This window comes from Mesoplodon bidens (assembly GCF_964165515.1).
Source record: "Mesoplodon bidens genome assembly, chromosome: 20".
Classification (NCBI taxonomy): domain Eukaryota; kingdom Metazoa; phylum Chordata; class Mammalia; order Artiodactyla; family Ziphiidae; genus Mesoplodon; species Mesoplodon bidens.
In genome coordinates, this window is record NC_138181.1 from 30,872,765 (window position 1) to 30,893,860 (window position 21,096).

Here is a 21,096-nt window from a genome sequence, read left to right on the forward strand (position 1 = left end):
TCCCTTGGACATGTTCAGGCCCTATCACACCTGCACCTGCGGGAGAGGACGTTGTACTTGTGTCATCTTCCAGAAGAGCAGCTGAGGACCCGCCTTTGGCGGGAGGAGTCCCCCCCAGCCCCGACTGTCCAGGGAGCCCCTGTGCATCCCCGTCACCTGCAGAACACAGCCCGGAGGCAAGACCTTCACTCTGCTTTTCTTCACAAGCAGTGGCTGAGCTCAGACAGGCAAGTACATGACAACCCAGGCGACTGGATGAACCCTCCTGCCCCTGCCCCTGACCCTACCCCTGAGCCTGAGCCTGCACCTGCCCCTGACCCTGAGCCTGCACCTGACACTGACTCTGCCCGTGAACCTACCCCTGACTCTGACCCTGAACCTGACTTGCACCTGCCCCTGCACCTGAACCTTCCCCTGACCCTGCACCTGCCCCTGCCCCTGAGCCTGCACCTGACCTTGCACCTGAACCTGCCCCTGCCCCTGCACCTGACCCTGCCCCTGCCCGTGAACCTGCCCCTGACTCTGACCCTGAACCTGACTTGCACCTGACCCTGAACCTGAACCTGAACCTTCCCCCGACCCTGACCCTGACCCTGCACCTGCCCCTGCCCCTGACGTTGCACCTGAACATGCACTTGGCCCTGACCCTGCACCTGACCCTACACCTGCCCACTGGGCTCCGCGATCCACACGCCCAGGTCGCCTCCTGGTGGCTCAATGGAGAACGGGCTTCAAACCGCAGACAATGGCCCCGGGTTGCAACTTTCACTCCAGACGGAGAAGGAGAAAATGAGGGCGTTTTGTGCAAGTAGCTTGGACCGTGGTTCTTACCCTCTGCCCTCAGGTCAGCACAGCTGCCATCTGGCTGCGTCAGCAGAACGGACGGGGCCCCAAGAGTGACCTTGTGGATGTGGATGTGGAACCAGGACTGAATGTCTGTGTCCCCCAACATTCACATGAGGAGGTCATGAGGGTGGAGTCCCCACGCTGGGATCAGTGCCCTCCTAACAGAGACCCCAGAGAGCCCCCAGCCCTTCCTCCACGTGAGGACACAAGAGAGAAGACGCCGTCTGTGAACCAGGAGGGGGGTCCTCACCCGACACGGGATCTGCCTGCACCTTGACCTTGGATGTCCAGCCTCCAGCACTGGGAGAAGTAGACTGTGCTGTTCATAAGCCCCCAGTCTGTGGCTTTCTTGTTCTCTCAGCCCAGATGGACTAAGACAAAGGTTAAAGGAAGTTTAAACCCAACCAAATAGAAGTTCCTGATGTGCTTCATGGGAAGGACTTATGAACAAGCCGGAAATGGCACATTTTAAGCAAATTCAGATAAATGTTTACCTATCAGAAACTTCTCTGTCTGTTTAACCTGAGACAGCCCCACACTGAATCAAGGGAACCACACCCAGAAAAATCCACACCCTTAACCCGAGAGTGGCAAACTCAGGGGCTTGCAGGCAGGTCACGCGGCCCAGGGAACTCGAGGCTGCGGTCACCAGCCAGCGCTGGACGCCGGGGACGTGGCCAGGCCACTGGCCCTCTATTCCTGTGGAGTCACCCAGCTTTAAGTAGAGACAACTCATTGAAACTACACATACCTCAGGCGCCGCGTGCAGAAGCAAACCCACCTTGGGGCCACGTGCGCCCTTGGCTGCCCGTGTGCCGCTCCGTGGCATCACCGGCACCTTCCAAGGGCAGGGACCTGTCCCCAAGACAGTTCTGTCCTTTCAGGAGATGGACGTGCCTTCCCTCCCTCCGCGTGGGAGCGACGAAATATACATGGTACATTTGTAGGGCATCCCTGACCTTCAGAAGCAGGGCTGAGACTGCTCAGAGAACAAACAGAAACGGCCGTGGCTCCAGGCCCATCTCCCCAGCGCCCATGACCACCAGCACCACTGCAGACCCTTCCCGGGCACCAGCTTCCCAGTAATCCCACAGGCGACCAGAACCATGGGGCCTGCACAAACTGTCAAGCGGCTGGAGCCTTAACATGTGCCACCATCCCCAGGTTCCAAGAAAGCGTTTTCAAAATGAAACGGTGAAGGAATGTCTACACGTGTATTCTTCAGTAGACTTTATTTTTTTTCTTCTCATTTCCTCCAGTTGTGTTGTGATATAATGAACATACAGCACTGAATAAATGTAAGGGGTACCGCATAATGATGTGACTTACATACATCATGAAATAATTATCACTATAAGCTTAGTGAACACCCATCATCTCCTATGGGTACAAAGGTAAAGAAATAGAAAAAATATATTTTCCCTCACAATGAGAACTTTTAGGATTTACTGTCTTAACAGCTTACCTGTATAACACACAGCAGAGTTGGTGGTATTTATCATGTTGGGTATCGCATCCCGAGCACCTGTTTATCCTGTAACTGGAAGTTTGTACCTTTTGACCCCCTTCCACCACTCCCCACCCCATCTCCAGTAACCCCAAGTCTCATCTCTTTTTCTAAGAGTTTGTTTCTTTGTTTGTTTTTGAAATACAACTGACCTACAACACTGTTAGTTCCTGTTACACAACATAGTGATTTGATGTTTCAAGCTGATCACCACAGTAAGTCTAGTTACCATATGTCACCACACAAAGGTATTACATAATTATTGACTATATCCCCCACACTGTACATTTCATTTATTTTGCAACTGGAAGCTTGTAGCCCTTAATCTCCCTCACCTATTTCTCTCTTCCCCCCACCCCCTTCCCTCTACCACCAGCCGTTTCCTCTCTGTACCTATGACTCTATTTCACTCATTTTGATTTTTGTTCACTCGTTTTGATTTTTAGATTCCACATATCAGTTAAATCATACAGTATCTTTCTTTTTCTATCTGACTTACATGTTGTTTCAAATGGCAAGATTTCATTCTTTTTTATAGCTGAGTAGTATTCCATTGTATATATATATCTTCTTTATCCATTCATCTGTTGATGGACATTTAGGTTGTTTCCACGTCTTGGCTATTGTATTGATAAATAATGCTGCTATGAACGTTGGGGTGCATATATCTTTTTGAGTTAGTGTTCTTGTTTTCTTCACGTAATACCCAGATGTGGAACTGCTGGATTGTGTGCTAGTTCTATTTTTAATTTTTTGAGGAAACTCCATACTGTTTTCCATCACGGCTGCACAAATTTACATTCCCACCGGCGGTGCACGACGGCTTCCTTTTCTCCACGCCCTCACTAACCCTGTTATCTCTTATCTTTTCGTTGGTAGCCATTCTGACAGGTGCGAGGTGACATCTCATTATGGTTTCAGTTTGCATTTCCCTGATGATTAGTGATGTTGGGCATCTTTTCATGCACCTGTTGGCCATCTGTGTGTCTTCCTCGGAAGACAGATCCTCTGCCCATTTTCTCAATCAGGTTAATAGACTTTATTTTTTAGAGCAGTTTTCGGTTCACAACATAATTGAGTGAAAATACAGAAAAATACAGAGACAAATCCCATACACCCCCTGCCCGCACACGCCACAGCTTCCCCACCATCAGCATCCCCACCAGGTGGTCCTTTATTACAACTGATGGACCTCCAGTGACACGTCACCGCCCAGGGTCCGTGGTTCCCATCAGAGCTCACTCTTGGTGTTGCACATTCTACGGGTTTGGACAAAGTTATCAGGACACCCGTCCACCATTACAGCATCCCACAGAGTAGGTTCGCTGCCCTAAAAATCCTCTGTGCTCCACCTCTTCACCCCTCCTCCCTTCAACCCCCATGGCCACTGGTCTTTTACTGTCTCCATAGTTATGCCTTTTCCAGCAGGTCCTAGAGTTGGAACCATACAGAATGTAGCCTTTTCAGACCTTTTAACTGTCAGCAAATACTTAAGGGAACTGTTCCTGAATCCTCGTGGGCCCTCGGGAATATCTGCACCCGATTCTGAACTCGTGGGGCTTCTCCCTAACCGGCTTCCTGGGGAAGATCAGCCCCGCCCCCGCCCCCGCCCCCCGAGTTCTCAGCAGCTCTAACTGCGCATGTGTCTCGGCAGGACCCCAGCGCCATGCCCAGGCCCACCTCGCAGGACCTGGCCGGGTACTGGGACATGCTGCAGCTGTCCGTCCAGGACGTCAGCATGAAGTTCGACGAGCTGCACCAGCTGAAGCTCAGCGACTGGAAGGAGGTGGCGTCCCCGGAGAGGAAGGTAACCCCCCCACCCGCCGCTGCCACCTCCCGGCGTGCAGGCCACCTGCTCCAAATGACACGTTATTATGTGTGTCTCAGTCTTTGATTAACAGTACGGGATCCGATTTTCAGGGATAAACCCATGTGCGCGTGATCAGGGTGGAGCTAAAGTCAGCGTGTGTAGTGAGTCCCTTTCTTGCTGACAGTTCCCGGAAGACACCAACAAAAATCACGTTGTCCGCCGCGGTCTGGTTTCCGGTAGGGTCTGTCCTCTGCGTTATGGCCATCAAACCTCTGTTTGGATTGTATTGAGATTGGATTGTTTGGATTGAGATTTGGATTGTTTCCCACCGGGGAAGTTTCAGTTCAGTTACAATGCCTCCTGTGGAGATAAACTTTCCGGTTGCGCAGCTGCAGTTGAAAACAAGGAATACTTTAAACTTTACTGAACAATTTGAGGATGTAAACGTCCTGGCCCTGAAATAGGCTGAAAATGTCCATTAAGTTTGAACCTATGGTTTCACCTCTTCTCTTTAGAGATCATCTTTACTGGGGCTAATAGATAGGTGTGAATTAGCTATAAAGACATCGACTTCCTAACACATTTTAGAGAAGTGCTACGTAATCATACTGATTTTTCTGGACAGACGTTATCAATTAAAATGATAAAGAAAATTAATCCAACATACTTGGGACAGTGGTGTTTAATATGTAGTTCAGGGTGTGTATCTAGATAGTTAGAATGAAAACATCATCATCATCATCCATCTTCCCAGAAATGTGCTGCCCACCGTCGTTGTGGGGCTCCAGGCTGGAGGCCATCGCTACATTGTGGGCGGCTGAAAAAGTCCCCACCGCAGATAACGGGGCCAAGGGGCCCGCACACCACCAGGTTGTACATAAGCAAGTCCAGGAAATCTATGGTTTGGTTTTGAAGGGAAGGAAATCATAAGTAATGATTCCAAATGAAAAAGTTCTTCAAAGAAATCACTAAAACTACAACTTATTAAACTAGTCTGATGATATGCAAAAATCCTCCCTATTGTTCACTCTCCGGTAATTGACAGCTAAGACAATCCCTTCCACCTCAACTGTACACAGAGAGTAGTCCTCAGAATGAACACGGTTCCTGCTGAGGGTACAGCACCCCGTCCAGAAGGCGAGCAGCCCTTGAACGCGGTCAGGACACAAGTCCTGAGCCTCTGCCTCATAGATCTGCTCGGCCACCTGCCCCCCCCCCTCCACTGCAGGACACCTGTGAGCCTCTTGAAAACGGAGACTCACAAGAATGGTTGATTTCTTACAGTCCCATATTTCAGAGGCTGCGAAAGGAGAGGAGAGAGATAGATAATCACAGTCAAGCACTTAAGGCAGGAGTTAAATTTTGAAATAGCTGGAAGTCTTCACAAATTAATTACCCCTGATTGTACCCCTGCCAAAAAGCCAGGAGGGACGTTGCTTCTGGTCCAAGTCATTTTAAAATAAGTCATGGGAACAAAGTTTCAGACACCAAAACGAGCTTCCTGCCAAAAACAATAGCACACAACATCAGGATTCTGCCATGTGTTCACCTGAACCTGTGCTAATGTCCAAGCCCGGGCCCATCTAGTGCCCTTCGGATTCTTTTGGAGGCTGAAGGGAAAGAGACAGAGGAGTGGGTGCCCCCCTCAACAACTATCTTCTCAGAAAAGGCAGCATCCGGGCCCCGTATGTAACATCCCCTTTCCTGACAAGGATACTGGTTGCGGAGTTCCCGCCCTCCATCCACTGGGAAGGTCCAGCCTTGTTAGGGAGGGGCCACAGCAAATAGAGAACACAGTGTGGGACACAGACCTTCCACCAGGACCCCTGCAAGCATTGTGTGTTGCTTTGCTGCAGAATTGTGCCCTTTCTCTTTCTGGAAGAGGCATACACGTATCTTGGGCTGACTTGTTTGAGAACACGAGCTAAGGGTCAGAAATAGTTATTTGCATCCTTTTACCAAGTAAGCGAAACATCATGTGTAGTTCATGTCAAAGGGCTTAAGGCCCATAGTAGAGAATCTGGACATCGGTTCCCTGGGACACCCTGTGAGAAGGTTTCCATGGCCTTGGACCTCGGAGTCTGTTGAAAAGACTGTCGCGTAGGACAGGGCTGTCAGCGGCATCTTCCGAGACCCCTGGGAAACTCAAGAACGTGAGCCTGTGAGCACTTGCCAAGTGTTCACCCAGCAACAGGGTCAAAATAACTCTAAGACTAGGGCGGCATCCCACGCGCACGTACAGGATGGATGTCCTCGTGTGTAAACACTTCCCGCCCGGGGGATCTGGGGGCAGGCGCGGCAGGCCCACCCCGGGCAGGGTCACGCGGCATCGGGTGGGCGCGGGGCTGTGAGCGGGGGGGACGGCCGGGCTCCTCTGACTGCCCCAATTTTGACTTGTGATGCTTTTCAGGAGGAAAGAAAGGTCCCCCCTCCAATACCAAAGAAGCCCCCCAAAGGGAAACTTCCCATCACCAGAGAGAAGTCTCTGGACCTGCCGGACAGACAGCGCCAGGAGGCCCGGAGGCGTCTGGCGGCGGCCAAGAGGGCAGCGTCCTTCCGCCAGAGCTCGGCCAGCGAGCGGGCCGACAGCATCGAGATCTACATCCCCGAGGCCCAGACCCGGCTCTAGGGCTCCGGTCCCGCCCCTCCCTCCCCTCCTCCCCATCACCCGTGCCGTGCATCACATCCCTGGTCACTCCTGTGTCACTCCTCCAGCGGGCTCGCCCCGGCTGTTGTGTTTGTGCCATGAACACCCTGGAACACCCTGACGTCCACGGTTTGCGAGCTCACAGCCACGACGACTTCTCCCCGGATGGCCTGGCTTCCCGTCAGCAGGGACAGAGAGGCATGGGGACACCTGACATACCCACTCTGTTCTCAGAGGGGGGGCGAGGAACACCTCTCGAGATGGAACCCAGTTCACACTTTGTTATTTATATTTTTATAAATTGTGTGATATTAGAGGCAAGAATAACAAAAAAACTATGAATGGGTGCATCTCACCACTCACTCGAGGCATTAGACACCCAAGAGGAAGGTGCTACAGCTTGAGTGCAGGAAAGAAAGACCCCACCCGTGGCCTGGGGTCACCGTGCCCTGAACCCAGCTGACCCCTCACGTGGTTCTCTGTGCCAAGTCTATGGTGATGAGAAGTCATCTCTCCAGCCACCAATCTCCCCGCCGTGTGCTTCTCCAGAAACCTGGGGGGTGAGAAGTCTGCCCCCCACCACAGATATTCAGCGCAGCATCCACACAATCAGAAAGTCAGCTGAATGTTCATTCACACAGGGAGAGGCAGATGGAAACAGAGCAGCATCTTAAGAAAGGCTGGCACTTGTGTAGCAGGAGTAGAAGAGAGCAAAGAGTTGTCCTCAGATAAAAGAGTCATTGATTTTTTTATTCCTTTGTAGCTTAAAATGCCACACATGGTTCTGTCTTTAAGTTTCACCCTTTATGCACCATGTGATTTTTTTTAATAGATGTATATATATGCTCAAATGCTCTGTCAGTTGACTTGCCAGGGTATCCTTAAAAAACAGAACAAAACAAAAACAAGTTTGCTTGTTTAAAATGACAGTTGTGATGTTATAAAAAGTTTAAGAAACATGAATGTGAGTGGTAAGTATCTCTCAGTTTAAATGGTAAAGAAGAAACGTCGTTTACATTTGTATTTTTCCAGAATTCTTTTGTCCTATGCAGTAGAGCTCAAGTCAAGAATATATTTCTTGCCTGTTTTAGACAAAAAGAAAAAGGGCACATTGTGATTTCCAGCTGTGGACTTGAGCAAAAGTCCTTCGTTTTCGTGGTTCTGATTGGCACCAGAGAAAAATAGGAAGGTCTCTAACGGAAGGTTTCCCATTCGTCTCATGAAATTTAGATGCCGTGACCATTGTTCCAATCCGACGGTGTGTGTGTCTGTTCAGACATCACTTCGGAGGAAGCGCCTGTGGATGTATCCATTTGACCCCATACTAGAGTCCTCGCTGTGACTCCAGGTAAAAGCAGGTGACGCGGCGTTTCTACCCGAAAGCCGGGTCCCCTGTGGCCCCAGGAGTGCTGTGCCCCCAGCCCAGCAGCACAGACCCTCCCCCATAGCACTTTGTATTCCTACCTTGACTCGCACTTTAAGACGCACCCAGCTCTCCTGATAATGTATGAGAGCCTTCGGTGAGGTCCTTGCACAGCTGGGGCGCGCCTTAACGCCTGCAGCTTTTCTTTTTCCTCATATTCTACATTTCACGAAGCATGGGGTTCGTAGGAGCACAGATGATATTAAAGCATGTTTAGCTTCAAAGTTTTACTTTTTTAAAGCTGAGTAGTTAAGAATTCCCTGTAAGGACAAAACCCTGTAAATGGAACCTCATATCTGGTATATATTTTACCAAACAGCCTTAAAATATATTTGGAAGCAAAAATCAGTACGAATGTATATCCTTGAAAAATGCAAAAAAAAAATATTCCCTGAAATATTCTTCTATAAATGAATCCTATTTCCCCCAGAGTATTCTAAACATTTTTTCTACCTAAATAAATACCTAAATCCTGAGTAGTATACAATAATGATGCTTCTTCCTATATTCAGTATACTATGTTAAAGACAAATGTATTTGCAAGCATTGGCATTTTAAACTTTAAACATGATGTATTATTAAGATGAACAGTTCTTTAGGAATAACCACAGAGAACTCGGTGTGTACTCGTTCACATGGGGAAATGTAAACTGCATACGTGTTTGCCAACCTACTCACGTGGGCCTCGCCTGGAAGCTGATGGGTTTTATCTCATTTCCTTGAACTTGTACAAAATATATACCAACAAATTATAAAATTAGACAATAATGATTTTAGATCCCAGATGCTCTGATGCCGACTTAAACCAAAGTACTCACTGGATTTGGATTAATTTTCTTTATGTTTTGTAGACTCATTTTTATCTTAAAATCCCCAAAAGTCTTGGCCTATACCATCCCTTGGTGAGCAAATTCACCTACAACTAAATTTGACATCAGTTGATGCGAAGTGGGGAACGTGCACGAACCCCTGTGTGGTCCACGTTGTTCCAAAGAAGGTCGTGTGACGGGGGGCAGGGGGGATGCTTGCGGCTGGGTCTGATGGAATGGTACCCGTTCGTGTGACACGACCAAGTGCAATATATCCGTTCTCATGGTGACATCCCATCATGAAATGCAGACGATAAGCCATGTTTACACATTGTACATGTAAAGAAAAATAAAACTGTTTATAATACTTGTGTTAGTCCATCACACTAACTTATTGCAGTCACTTCTACAGACACAGAACTATCCTGTGATCGTTGCACCACGTCGTGGATATCATTTTACTAAAAGATTATATGAAAATTTGAGAATATGGTTGAAAATGATAATGCACGATGTTCTAGGAACATTATGATGGAAAGTGCCGTGTTCTCTGTGATCACAGACTTGTATTCCCTGAAGATAACAGCTCATAACCGTTATAACCCAGGTACCCCTTTAGAAATCATTTTCCTCACAGCCAACAAGTTGATGTTGCCATGCTGAAGGCCCTACTTAACTTTCCAAATCAGAACACAAGTATGATAAACAGGGTCCTAAAGTTTAACAAAACCCAAACAAGGCAAATGTCACTTGTTCACAAGTGCGCTTTCGATGTACTTCATCTCATACATCTTCATGTGTTATTGTTGTCTTTAACTTAAAAGTAGTTGTTCCCAGTGACCATCGTTACCATTTTTTTCTCAGCAAATTTATAGAACCATCTAGAATGGGGTACGAAGAGTCGAACTGTTGTATGATACCAAAAAACTACATTTTTGTTTAAAAGGAAATGTTGATGTTTGCACCTCAAGATTGATACTATAGACTTCCAGCAGTAAATAGAAAAGTGTATTAGGAAAAATAACAGATTACATTTAAGATTCCCTCTTTAAAAAAAAGTAACCAGGGCTTCCCTGGTGGCGCAGTGGTTGAGAGTCCGCCTGCTGATGAAGGGGACACGGGTTCGTGTCCCGGTCCGGGAAGATCCCACATGCCGCGGAGCGGCTGGGCCCATGAGCCATGGCCGCTGAGCCTGCGCGTCCAGAGCCTGTGCTCCGCAACGGGAGAGTCCACAACAGTGAGAGGCCCGCGTACCGCAAAACAAAAAAACAAACAAAAAAAAAAACAGCAAGTCAGTGACCCTAAAAGTAGAGGGACTCTCCCTGCTACATCCTGTAGAAATGGCCAAGTTTATGACCAGAAGACAACACGATTCCGGAGCCCACAGACGCGTGGGGTTTGAACATTTCTTTTGGGGTCTGTGCTCCCGTCTGCCTTTCCCAATACCATGTGGAGCAGCCACCGTATCCATCACTTTAGTTCAAATATCCCGCGTTGCATATTCACTCAAATCCACGGCCCGATCCAGGATGGACTTTTGACTGGAAAGAAAAGTCATGTTGCAGACATTTGGTCCAAGTGCCTGGAGTGACTCTGAATGTGGGCTCTTCAAAGCAGCTGACTGATTTGGGCCAAAGCTTTCAGTGGCGAGTAGGGAGCAGAAGGAAGGAGGAACGGTCCTCATCAGCCTTTTCCCGTCGGCAGTAACTGGGTCAAATCGGACAGACCTCGAGTGCCCTGAGGATCTGGAGGCCGCTGGGGCATCTCAAGGGAGACGTGGCCAAGGCTTGAGCTGCTTTTTGCTGGCAGAGCCATCAGCCTCGTTCAGGGTTCTGTTGGGTTCCCAGAAGGTCCCACGTGCCTCATCTGGAATCAGCTTGGGAACGTGTGGGCCCCCAGGCTGGCCAGAGTCACCAGCACCTGGTCCAGGGGAGTGGAGGCCTCCGAGAACTTGGGCCAGTGAGGCAGGGACGTGCCCACCTCGGATGGAGAAGAGCAGCCCCAACGGTCCAGCCTGGGGAGGGCACCCGGATGCCCCACCTCCCTGCCTTTCTGAAACGTGGGACATTCCTGTCACGTCTCCCAGCAATGGGCCAAATGGCTCCATCCCACATCTTTCACCTGTGCACGTTTCCCAGGCACCTCCTTTCTTCTCAAAGCCTGAACCGCTGATTTTTTTTTCTTTTTATTGCAAATTTAACATACTAATCAGGTAGTTGAAGACAGTGGTTTTCATACACTAGCCCCTGAGGTTCTCTTTTGTTTTTATCTGCATACTTGTTTACACTTGTTCGAAAGTTTTGGTTGAATACAGGGTTCCAAAATTTGAAAATAAAATAGAAAACCTCAAGCGTAAGCAACCAAGACTGTAGCAACTGCTGGTTAGTAGGTATGTTTCACCACCAGGCTGGAGCCATGGAAGTGGCTTCATCAGCACCCCTGCACCATTTGTCATAAAGCTCATGGCATCAGGTCACATCAGAGCCCTGTGCCTTCACAGCAAGAGCTCCACCTGGTCCCTTTACTAAGTTGACAGTTGCGGTAAGTGTGGGCAGTGGACACAATGCTGGGAAAGGTGCCCTTTTACAGTATAAGGAAACGCCCTTTAGCACAGAGTGGCTGCAGAGGGTTCTGGAGTCGAATGAGAAGCCCGGCTTCTGTTCCTACATCAGCCGCAACTTCTCTTGACCCCGTGTCTCAGTTTTCTCCCATCCCCGTCGCCCTCACAGACATTTTGTGAAGACTGATGACATTCACGTCCTCTGAGCTCCTTGGAATCAGGTGTGAAAGTGTCCGTTCTTGATAAAGCTGATGCCCACGGCCCCCTTCTGTGTGGCGGATGCTTGCGGAGGTCAAGTCACATCCTGAGCATCTCAGAGACAATCAGGACCACCAAACGCAGCGGTCCCCTCCTGAGAAGGCCGTCTGGGCTCGGCAGGAGGCTGCCAGGAGCTCCGTGAAGGCTTGGAAATGGAGAACTACCGGGGGCCTTTCTCCATGTCTTCTGGCTTTGATGGCAAGTGCTTCTAGATGTTTCCACGAACAAGGACCAGGCACCACCCAGAATGAGGTGATGTTTTCACCACTGCTTAAGCACAGCGTCATCTTAGATGAAATGACGAGCTCTTAAGTGAAACATGAACGTGAGAAAGAAAAACTAACGTGGAAGCAGAAAGCTGAGCATGTGGGACAGTGCCAAGGATGGAATCAGACATATCAACATCACTGAAGGTTTGTGAAGGTGGCCCCTCTGGCCTGGCTTTTTATAATGACCCCGTTTCACACCTCAGAGAACGTGAAGTGCTCCGTGGGAACGCTCCGAGGAAACTCCCATCTCTTCATCCTTGCAACATCGAGAAATCCACATAATTTCCTGAATTGCTGTCCTAACCCCGGCATTTTGATCCAGCATTTAAAGAAATTGTTTCAAGTTTCAATCTCAACTCTTGACAGATGACTTCTTCGCAGAGGAAATGTTAGTTACCTACGACAACACTACTTTTTAAAAGATTTTGTATATATACACACACACACACAGGTAACAGGGGGTTACCTCCCTACTTTCTTAGATTTTGACTCTTCATCATGGGTGCTTATTCTGAACCTGAAAGCCTCGGGAACGCAAGCATTCACATCCTCAGTGGAGGAGAGGCAACAGTGAAAGGAAAGGTCTCTGCCAGACCTGTGTACACATTTCTGTCTTTCAAACAGACCAGGGAGAGGATGTCGGTTCGTGCTGGCGCACAGGCCGAGAAGGGAGCTCCAAGGCTGTCTGTGGTACCTCGCAGGTGCCATCGCCCGCGCTTTGATCGACACCCCCTGCCCATCTCACCCCGCCACGGCCCAGCCCATGGCTTGACGACTGCTACATCACTTAAAGGGCTCAGTTCGTCTCTCTCCCTCCACTTTGTAACTGGTTTGCTGACTTCAAAAAGCTTCCCCTCGCCGGTAGTGCATCCTAGGCTACTTTTGAATTCTCATTTTCAAATGTTGTCACTTTCCTCCCGTGCGGGTCCTCCCCGCCCGGAGAGCGGTCCACACCCCCCCACCACCACCATGTCACATGCCAAAATACCCAGGTGTGGCCTAAGGACTAAAGGAAATGCCTCCTACAGAAATTCAAGGAATGTTAGAACCAGGAAACTAGCTGTTAACTTTTTTTTTTTTAAAAAGTCTATAAATATACATATAAATATATATACATATGAAATCACATCAACGAGGATGAACAGAGTGCCAAATGTTCAACATCTGTACAAATACTCTTCACTGGAATTAAACTATTTTATGGAATTCTCTTTCTCATGCTTTTCTGGTTCTTTTGATAAATGCTATTTCCTAGCATGCAGGATGCCTACGCTGAATGTACAGGACGCAGTCCATACCACACTTTCTTTCTTCTTGTCAGTAACTTCTGATCAGAATGTTGGGCCTTACTTTAAGGCATTGAAGGATTGTGTGCTTTGGGTTCTTTTTCCTCCTGACTTTTTTTTCACTCTCCGCTGATTATAAGAAAAACGCGCTCACCTTTTCTTCCAGGATAATGCCTCTCTCACCTGATTTCTGTATTGCTGATGTTCACCTCCTGTAAATAGTTCTGCAATTAAATTTTTTGAGAAAAGGAATGTCTACTTTTTATTGGAGTGAGTTCTCGTGTGATTTTAAACTCCGAATAACTATAGAGACCGAAGAGTTTTATCCGGAGAACTGCACCCTTCCCCCAGTGTATACTTCCTTGTTGAAATAGCCTCACCTCCTCTACCTGCTAAAAAGAAATGAACATTTATTAAGGCGACAGGTTTCCTATGGATGCAAAAACGGCACAGATGAAAATGAGCTTAAAACTAGTAAGTGCGACGGTAGCCAGTTAATGCTTGTTTTAGATTCTCTTGCGTTGCAGGACAAAAGGCGTGTCAGGGCACGTGTGGGGTCTGCCCTCAGGGTCAGGGAGCGGGGGATGCCGTCTCCGCGCAGCCCCCAGGCCGCCGCGGGGAAGAGCCCCTCACTGGGCGCCGGCTGGACGCCGCTCTGCTTGGGTAGCTCTTCTCGCATCAGCCTGATCGAGGGCACCTGTGCTTGTTGTCAATTGCCTACACGCCTGTTGCCAATTAGTCTCGCGCTGCCTGCTGGGAATCCTTGCTTTCCCGTGGCCTCCGTGCCTCTGGCCGCTTGGCTTTTGCAGGAGGTCAGTGCAGGCGGCTCCCCCTTTGAGCCTCTCCCTCCAGCCCCCCAGGAAGCATGGACAGTCTGTCGGGGGGACCAGGCTCCTCCGCACCTGCCCCGCGTTCACCCCGGACGTGCTTCCCGCCTCTCTCCAAACCGCTTTCTTCCTTCCAGCCGCTCCGGCCTCGCTGAGGTTTTGAGGTAAGTTGATGGCGGCGGCAAGGTGGAGAAAACAAGCCTTTAGTGACCGTCAGGGCCGGTGAGGCTGGGGTCGGATTTCGCTAGGTGAGTTGTGAGCCGTCTGTTGAGAATTCCTGCCGAGGCTCGTGAATTCCGCGTAAGGACTGTTCGGGAAACTGAACCCATTTACGAATCCTTTCCGTTCAACTCGCCTGCGAACAATCATTATTTATAAGTTTTCAGTTAAGAGAAACCATCTCTAACTGAGAACGCGTACCTAATATTTTAGCCTTCACTCACCCTACTTCTTTCTGGTTTTTTTTTTTTTTGCGGTACGCGGGCCTCTCACTGTTGTGGCCTCTCCCGTTGCGGAGCACAGGCTCCGGACGCGCAGGCTCAGCGGCCATGGCTCACGGGCCCAGCCGCTCCGCGGCATGTGGGACCCTCCCGGACCGGGGCACGAACCCGTGTCCCCTGCATCGGCAGGCGGACTCTCAACCACTGCGCCACCAGGGAAGCCCTCTTTTTTTTTTTTTTTTTTTTTTTACTTTCTATTGCAGTATAGTTGATTTACAATGTTGTGTTAGTTTCAGGTGTACAGCAAAGTGAATCAGTTATACATATACATATATCCACTCTTTTTTAGATTATTTTCCCATCTAGGCCATTACAGAGTATTGAGAAGACTTCCCTGTGCTACACAGTAGGTCCTTATTATTTATTTTATATATTATAGTGTGTATATGTCAATCCAAATCTCCCAATTTATCCCTCCCCTCACACCCTGGTAACCTTAAGTTTGTTTTCTACATCTGTAACTCTATTTCTGTTTTGTAAATAGGTTCATTTGTACCATTTTTTTAGATTCCACATATAAGTGATAACATGATATTTGTCTTTCTCTGCCTGACTTAGTATGACAATCTCTAGGTCCATCAGTGTTGCTGCAAATGGCATTATTTCATTCTTTTTATGGCTGAGTAATATTCCATTGTATATATGTGGTACATCTTCTTTATCCATTCCTCCATCAATGGACATATAGGTTGCTTGCATGTCCTGGCTATTGTAAATAGTGCTGCAATGAACATTGGGGTACATGTATCATTGTGAATTATGGTTTTCTCTGGATATATGCCAGGAGTGGGATTGCTGGGTCATATGGTAACTATTTTTAGTTTTTTAAGGAACCTCAATACTGTTCTCCATAGTGGCTGTATCAATTTACATTCCCACCAACAGTGCAGGAGGTTTCCCTTTTCTCCACACCCTCTCCAGCATTTATCATTTGTAGAGTTTTTGATGATGGCCATTCTGACCCGTGTGAGGTGATACCTCATTGTAGTTTTGACTTGCATTTCCCTGATGAGGAGTGATGTTGAGCATCTTTCCATGTGCCTCTTGGCCATCTGTATGTCTTCTTTGGGGAAACGTCTATTTAGATCTTCTGCCCATTTTTGGATTGGGTTGTTTGTTTTTTTGATATTGGTCTGCATGAGCTGTTTGTATATTTTGGAGATTAGTCCCTTTTCGGTCGCTTCATTTGCAAATATTTTCTCCCATTCTGTGGGTTGTCTTTTCATTTTGTTCATGGTTTTCTTTGCTGTGCAAAACCTTGTAAGTTCAATTAGGTCCCATTTGTTTGTTTTTATGTTTATTTTCATTACTCCAGGAGATGGATCAAAAAAGATCTTGCTGTGATTTATGTCAGAGAGTGTTCTGCCTATGTTTTCCTCTAAGAGTTTTATAGAATCCGGTCTTAGATTTAGGTCTTTAATCCATTTGGAGTTTATTTTTGTGTATGGTGTTAGGGAGTGTTCTAATTTCATTCTTTTACATGTAGCTGTCCAGTTTTCCCAGCACCACTTATTGAAGAGGCTGCCTTCTCTCCACTCTATATTCTTGCCTCCTTTGTCGTACATTAGGTGATCACCCTGCTTCTTTCTATAACATACCTATATCTAGCAAAAAGAAAGCTTTATACGTTTTTCTTTTTTAATCCCATAATCCTTCTGTGAAAGTTTTAATTTACTCTGCATTTCATTGAAAACTTTACGCTTTTATCCACATACAGTTTAATGCTGTTTTCCCGGGTGTCAGTAAAAGTGCATGGAAAGTTGCATGATATTCATTTTAAATGTATTCATATTAGTTCATCAGTTGTAACAAATGTAGCACATCCATGAGGATGTTAACAGGGGAACTGGGAGGAAGGGTGAAGAATTATGTGGGAACTCTGTACTTTCCACCCGATTCTAATGTAAACCAAAATGTTCCCCAAAATAGCCTATGAACTAAAACAACAACATCAAAGCAAGAAGCAATGATTAGAAAAGTCAGATACCACAGTTTGGATGTTTTCAGCTTGCTTTCCATTATTTGAAGTTTTAAATGAGTTGCTTTGTGAAAAGTAGGATGTTGGAGAGATTTCTGTTTATTTTTGTTTTGTTAGCTCTTCACTTATCATCACTTAATACATTCAGAGAATTGTTACACAGATGCTGTGTCAGGAAAGAAACAAAGGTTTTCAAAGCTTTAAGCTTTGGCCTCCAGACAAATAACACCCCCTTCGAATTCCCGGGAATGCTTCCTGCAACTTTTGTGGTACTTTAAAATCGACTAGACGGGGCTTCCCTGGTGGCGCAGTGGTTGAGAGTCCGCCTGCCGATGCAGGGGACACGGGTTCGAGCCCCGGTCCAGGAAGATCCCACGTGCCGCGGAGCGGCTGGGCCCGTGAGCCATGGCCTCTGAGCCTGCGCGTCCGGAGCCTGTGCTCCGCAGCGGGAGAGGCCGCAGCAGTGAGATGCCTGCGTACCGCAAAAAAAAAAAAATCAACTAGATGGATTTCCCCCAAACAATTAGAGTCCAGTGCCCATGAAAATCCATTTCCAAACCACCTCATTCCACCGCTATGGTCTTCTACAATTGAGAGTGTGAAAATACCCACAACAGGTTTTGCAAAGCGGAGACTCAGGGACGATGCAGACCACATTCAAAACACGGGGACCCTCGTGTGCATCCCCGCGGCCCCCTTTGCCTCTCCCCGGGCCCAGTCTCACAACAGACACCCCAGTGCTGAGAGGCCCCGAGGACGCCTCCTCTCTCTGAGGCCCAGGTCCTCCAGACCCTTTCTCCGGTCTCCCCCTGCCGCCCCCTCGGTCTCTCCACACGCAGCCCCTGCTGGAAGCATCCAGCCTCTTCGGGAGCTGAGGTCCTGCCTGTGTCGGCACAACTTTTATGCCCTGGGCACCGCGCTGGAGATACTGTCATTTTAAAAGAGAGAAAGAGTTATGGGCCTAGCACTTATGTTCAACTGTCAGATTTTCTCTCAAAGGGTGTTGGGTCTGTGACAGGTCACAGATTTTCTTTGCTTACAAGCTGGTAACTAGCCTGTTACTGGTTCATCGGTGCTGCTCAAATACGAAACTTCGTTACTCCCCTCACGGGGAACGGCGTGAGCCCCGGCCTGTGGCTCCTTTACCCCGACTTCCGAGGGGCCATGCGAGGTGGTGGGTGGATGCTGTGTGTGCAGTGTTGGTGGCGCAGCTGAGGGACGGTGAACTGGGGGCCCTGGTCCCATAGACAGTGCTCAGGAGGGATGCTCTTGGTCCTGTGGGAGACGCTGCCTCGCCCCCCAGGTTGTGGACAGCGAGCTGGGCCCTGAGCGAAGGCCCCGGAAGCAGCAGTCAGGGCATCGCCCTCATGGCACACCCCACACGTGGGGTGGGGGGGACGGGCCTGGTGCGTGGCTTCCCTGCTGTGAGCGTTTGTTCTGCAACTGCCAGGATACCAGGTGCCCGTGCTGAGATCATTGGGTGACAGGTTTTTTTACTCTGTTTCTTCCATTGCCTTTTCTCTGTTTCAAACCCCACTTTCCCCCATGATTCCCTTCCTGTGGTCTCTGCCAGGTCGAGTCTGCTGGGCCCCTGTGATCTGAGGCCAGACCTCGCGTGCAGGCCGGGTCAGCTGGCCCCCAGCTGGTGAGGCTCCCACACCACACGGGTGGGAGAGGATCCTTGAACAGAACTCCTCTTACATGTGACTTTCCTTCAGAAACATTACAGTCTCATCCTGATGAATCTTTGACCTTCTGTGGTGCCCCCCAAATTCTCCACGTCCAGCCTTTCTAGGTGATCCCATGCTCACTCAGGATATTGGACCTGTAATTTCGTAAAAACTTAGGAAATGTTTTAAATGTTTAGCTCTCGTAAGAGCTTGTTTTAACTATGCAAAGAAGAAAGTAGTTTCGTAAGATATTAAAACAAGCAACGTTGTAGAGCCTTCCACAGCCCTCATCCCCACAGCAGTCTCCCTGGGAAATAGCGTCAGGGCACCCCCATTTGAAGCAGGATAGATGGAAGCTTCCCAGGGTGACACAGGGACTTAGCTTTTGAGGTTAGCTATTTGCTGCACACACGCAAGGCTGCTTCCTCCATAATAACCAGGAAGAGACTGGACAGGCGTCTTCATTTGAATTAAGTAACTGACACCCAGCAAATCTGCTTTGCATATTTATGCATAATAAGGAGCTGCACACACCACAACTTCAGCAACAACTCATTACAGTTGCTGGGGATACGGGGGTACTTTTGGCTGCAGTGAATAGAGCTGCATTCACCAGATCACAGGTGAAGAGCATTGCAGTTCAAGGATCGTCCACTAGATGGCAGCAGGCCTCCTGAGGCTCAGCTGTAAACACTGAAATTAAACACTGATTTTTTTAGTTAAGTACATAAAGCCAGTGTCATTTTTATATCGATCTTTGTTCAAGGATGTTGAATAAACAGGGGTTGGTAAAACAACATTATACTTCAAAATGTGAGCAGTTTGATACAAGCTGCCACAAAGTTATAGTCACCCTGGAAAACGTGAAATAAGGATTATATTCTGTAGCTAGCAATTCTCTGAAATGACAGGAGATGACTCAGAAAGCAAACCCCACGTTGGATTAATAAGAAAATTAATACGATCGGTATAGTAGGAAATGACAAATCTTTTATTTTAATCCCTAGTCAAAATCCACCAGTGACTGTTGCCTCTAACCAGCCATGTCTTGTGCAGAAAATATTCAGTTGACACTGGGCCAAGGTGTTCACCCCACAGGGTCTCTTCCACGAACAGCCCTCTTACTCCTGCTGCAGAGAGAGCGTCTCTGGGCAGAAGGCATTGTAGACGGAGATGAATCGGGCACCCATGCTGTCCAAAGCTAGTCGGGGAGTTTGCACAGTACCTTGCGGGTTATATATTTCACAGATTTAATTCTTGGGTTTTTTTGTTAATTAATTAATTAATTAATTTTTGGCTGCATTGGGTCTCTGTTGCTGCACACAGGCTTTCTCTAGTTGTGGCGAGTGGGGGCTACTCTTCGTTGCGGTGCGCGGGCTTCTCATTGCGGTGGCTTCTCTTGCTGCGGAGCATGAGCTCTAGGCACGCAGGCTTCACTAGTTGTGGCACACGGGCTCAGTAGTTGTGGCTCGCAGGCTCTAGAGCACAGGCTCAGTAGCTGGGTATGGCGCACGTGCTTAGTTGCTCCGTGTCATGTGGGATCTTCCCAGACCAGGGCTCGAACACGTGTCCCCTGCATTGGCAGGCGGATTCTTAACCACTGTGCCACCAGGGAAGTCCACAGATTTAATTTTTGGTTTAACTCATAAACTATTTCACTATTTCAAGTCCACATTCATGTTTCAAATTTTTTTGTTTTACTTTTTTTAAAATTGGAGCATAGTTGATTTACAATGTTGTGTTACTTTCAGGTATACAGCAAAGTGTTTCAGTTATACATATACATGTATCTATTCTTTTTCAGATTCTTTTCCCATTTAGATTATTACAGAATATTGAGTGGAGTTCCCTGTGCTATACAGTAGGTCCTTGTTCATGTTTCAAATGTTTTAATCATTCTACACTTCGGGGGAAGAAAGGAAAGAAAGAGAAATGGGTGGGGAGGGTAGAGAGCGGATGTAGGCACAAAATGGGAAAGGTTAGGATAACACCCAGTTCCTGTTTTACCTGAGCCCAGGCTGGGTCTCAAGGCCGGAGATTAACAAGGACCATTCCCCACTCTAATTTGGTTGCTTTGTTCTTGTAAAAGAAGAAAAATTAGAACTCCTAAGGAATTGTGCTGAGCCTTAAGGTAACGTAGGTGACACAGCTGAGTCCCCTCCAGCAGGTGCTCAGCACCCCACAGCTGGTCCCGTAGGCTCACCCCCTCAGCAAACCTCCTCCGCCGTCTGCGAGCCTGTGTCCCCAGCCCCGGGGCTCTGACTGCACAGCTGGGCTGATCCTTCGCTGACATACTTGCTGCCACAATTTGGGCATGTTAATCTCTGAGCTCGCATTCCTCCAGTCTGTCTGAACCAAGCGTACAAAGTAATTTCCAATTCACGATTCTAAACACAAAACATACGCACTATTCACTATCTGAATAGTTCACCAAAAACAAGATACAAAAACCCTGAAACCCAGCCCCTGACTGGATTAAATCCTGATTGGATTAAAACGATTTGCCCCACCCACATGCCTGCCAAGAGTGAAAGAAAAATACATCCAGATCCTCAAACTATCTCTACAATATTTTCAGATGCAATAATCAACATTCAGTTAAAAATTTGTTGGCAGAGATAATACCAGAAAAAAATTATCAGAAACCAAGAGATAAGAACAGACAGTAGAAGCAGTTTCATGGGAGATTCCAGAATCAGAGTTATG

At 47.9% G+C, this 21,096-nt stretch overlaps 1 protein-coding gene across 1 annotated transcript in view; it reads left to right on the top strand.

Moving 5' to 3' along the window:
• DLGAP2 (DLG associated protein 2) overlaps positions 1 to 6,792 on the top strand; it is a gene marked incomplete at its 3' end in the record, with an annotated part of 747,505 nt that extends 740,713 nt beyond the window's left edge. The window contains exons 15-16 of the mRNA XM_081221055.1: positions 4,008 to 4,160; positions 6,574 to 6,792. Of these exons, the coding sequence (XP_081077181.1) occupies positions 4,008 to 4,160; positions 6,574 to 6,792 (372 nt within the window). The remainder of the gene's footprint in view (positions 1 to 4,007; positions 4,161 to 6,573) is intronic.
• Between the last annotated feature and the right edge of the window lie 14,304 nt (positions 6,793 to 21,096).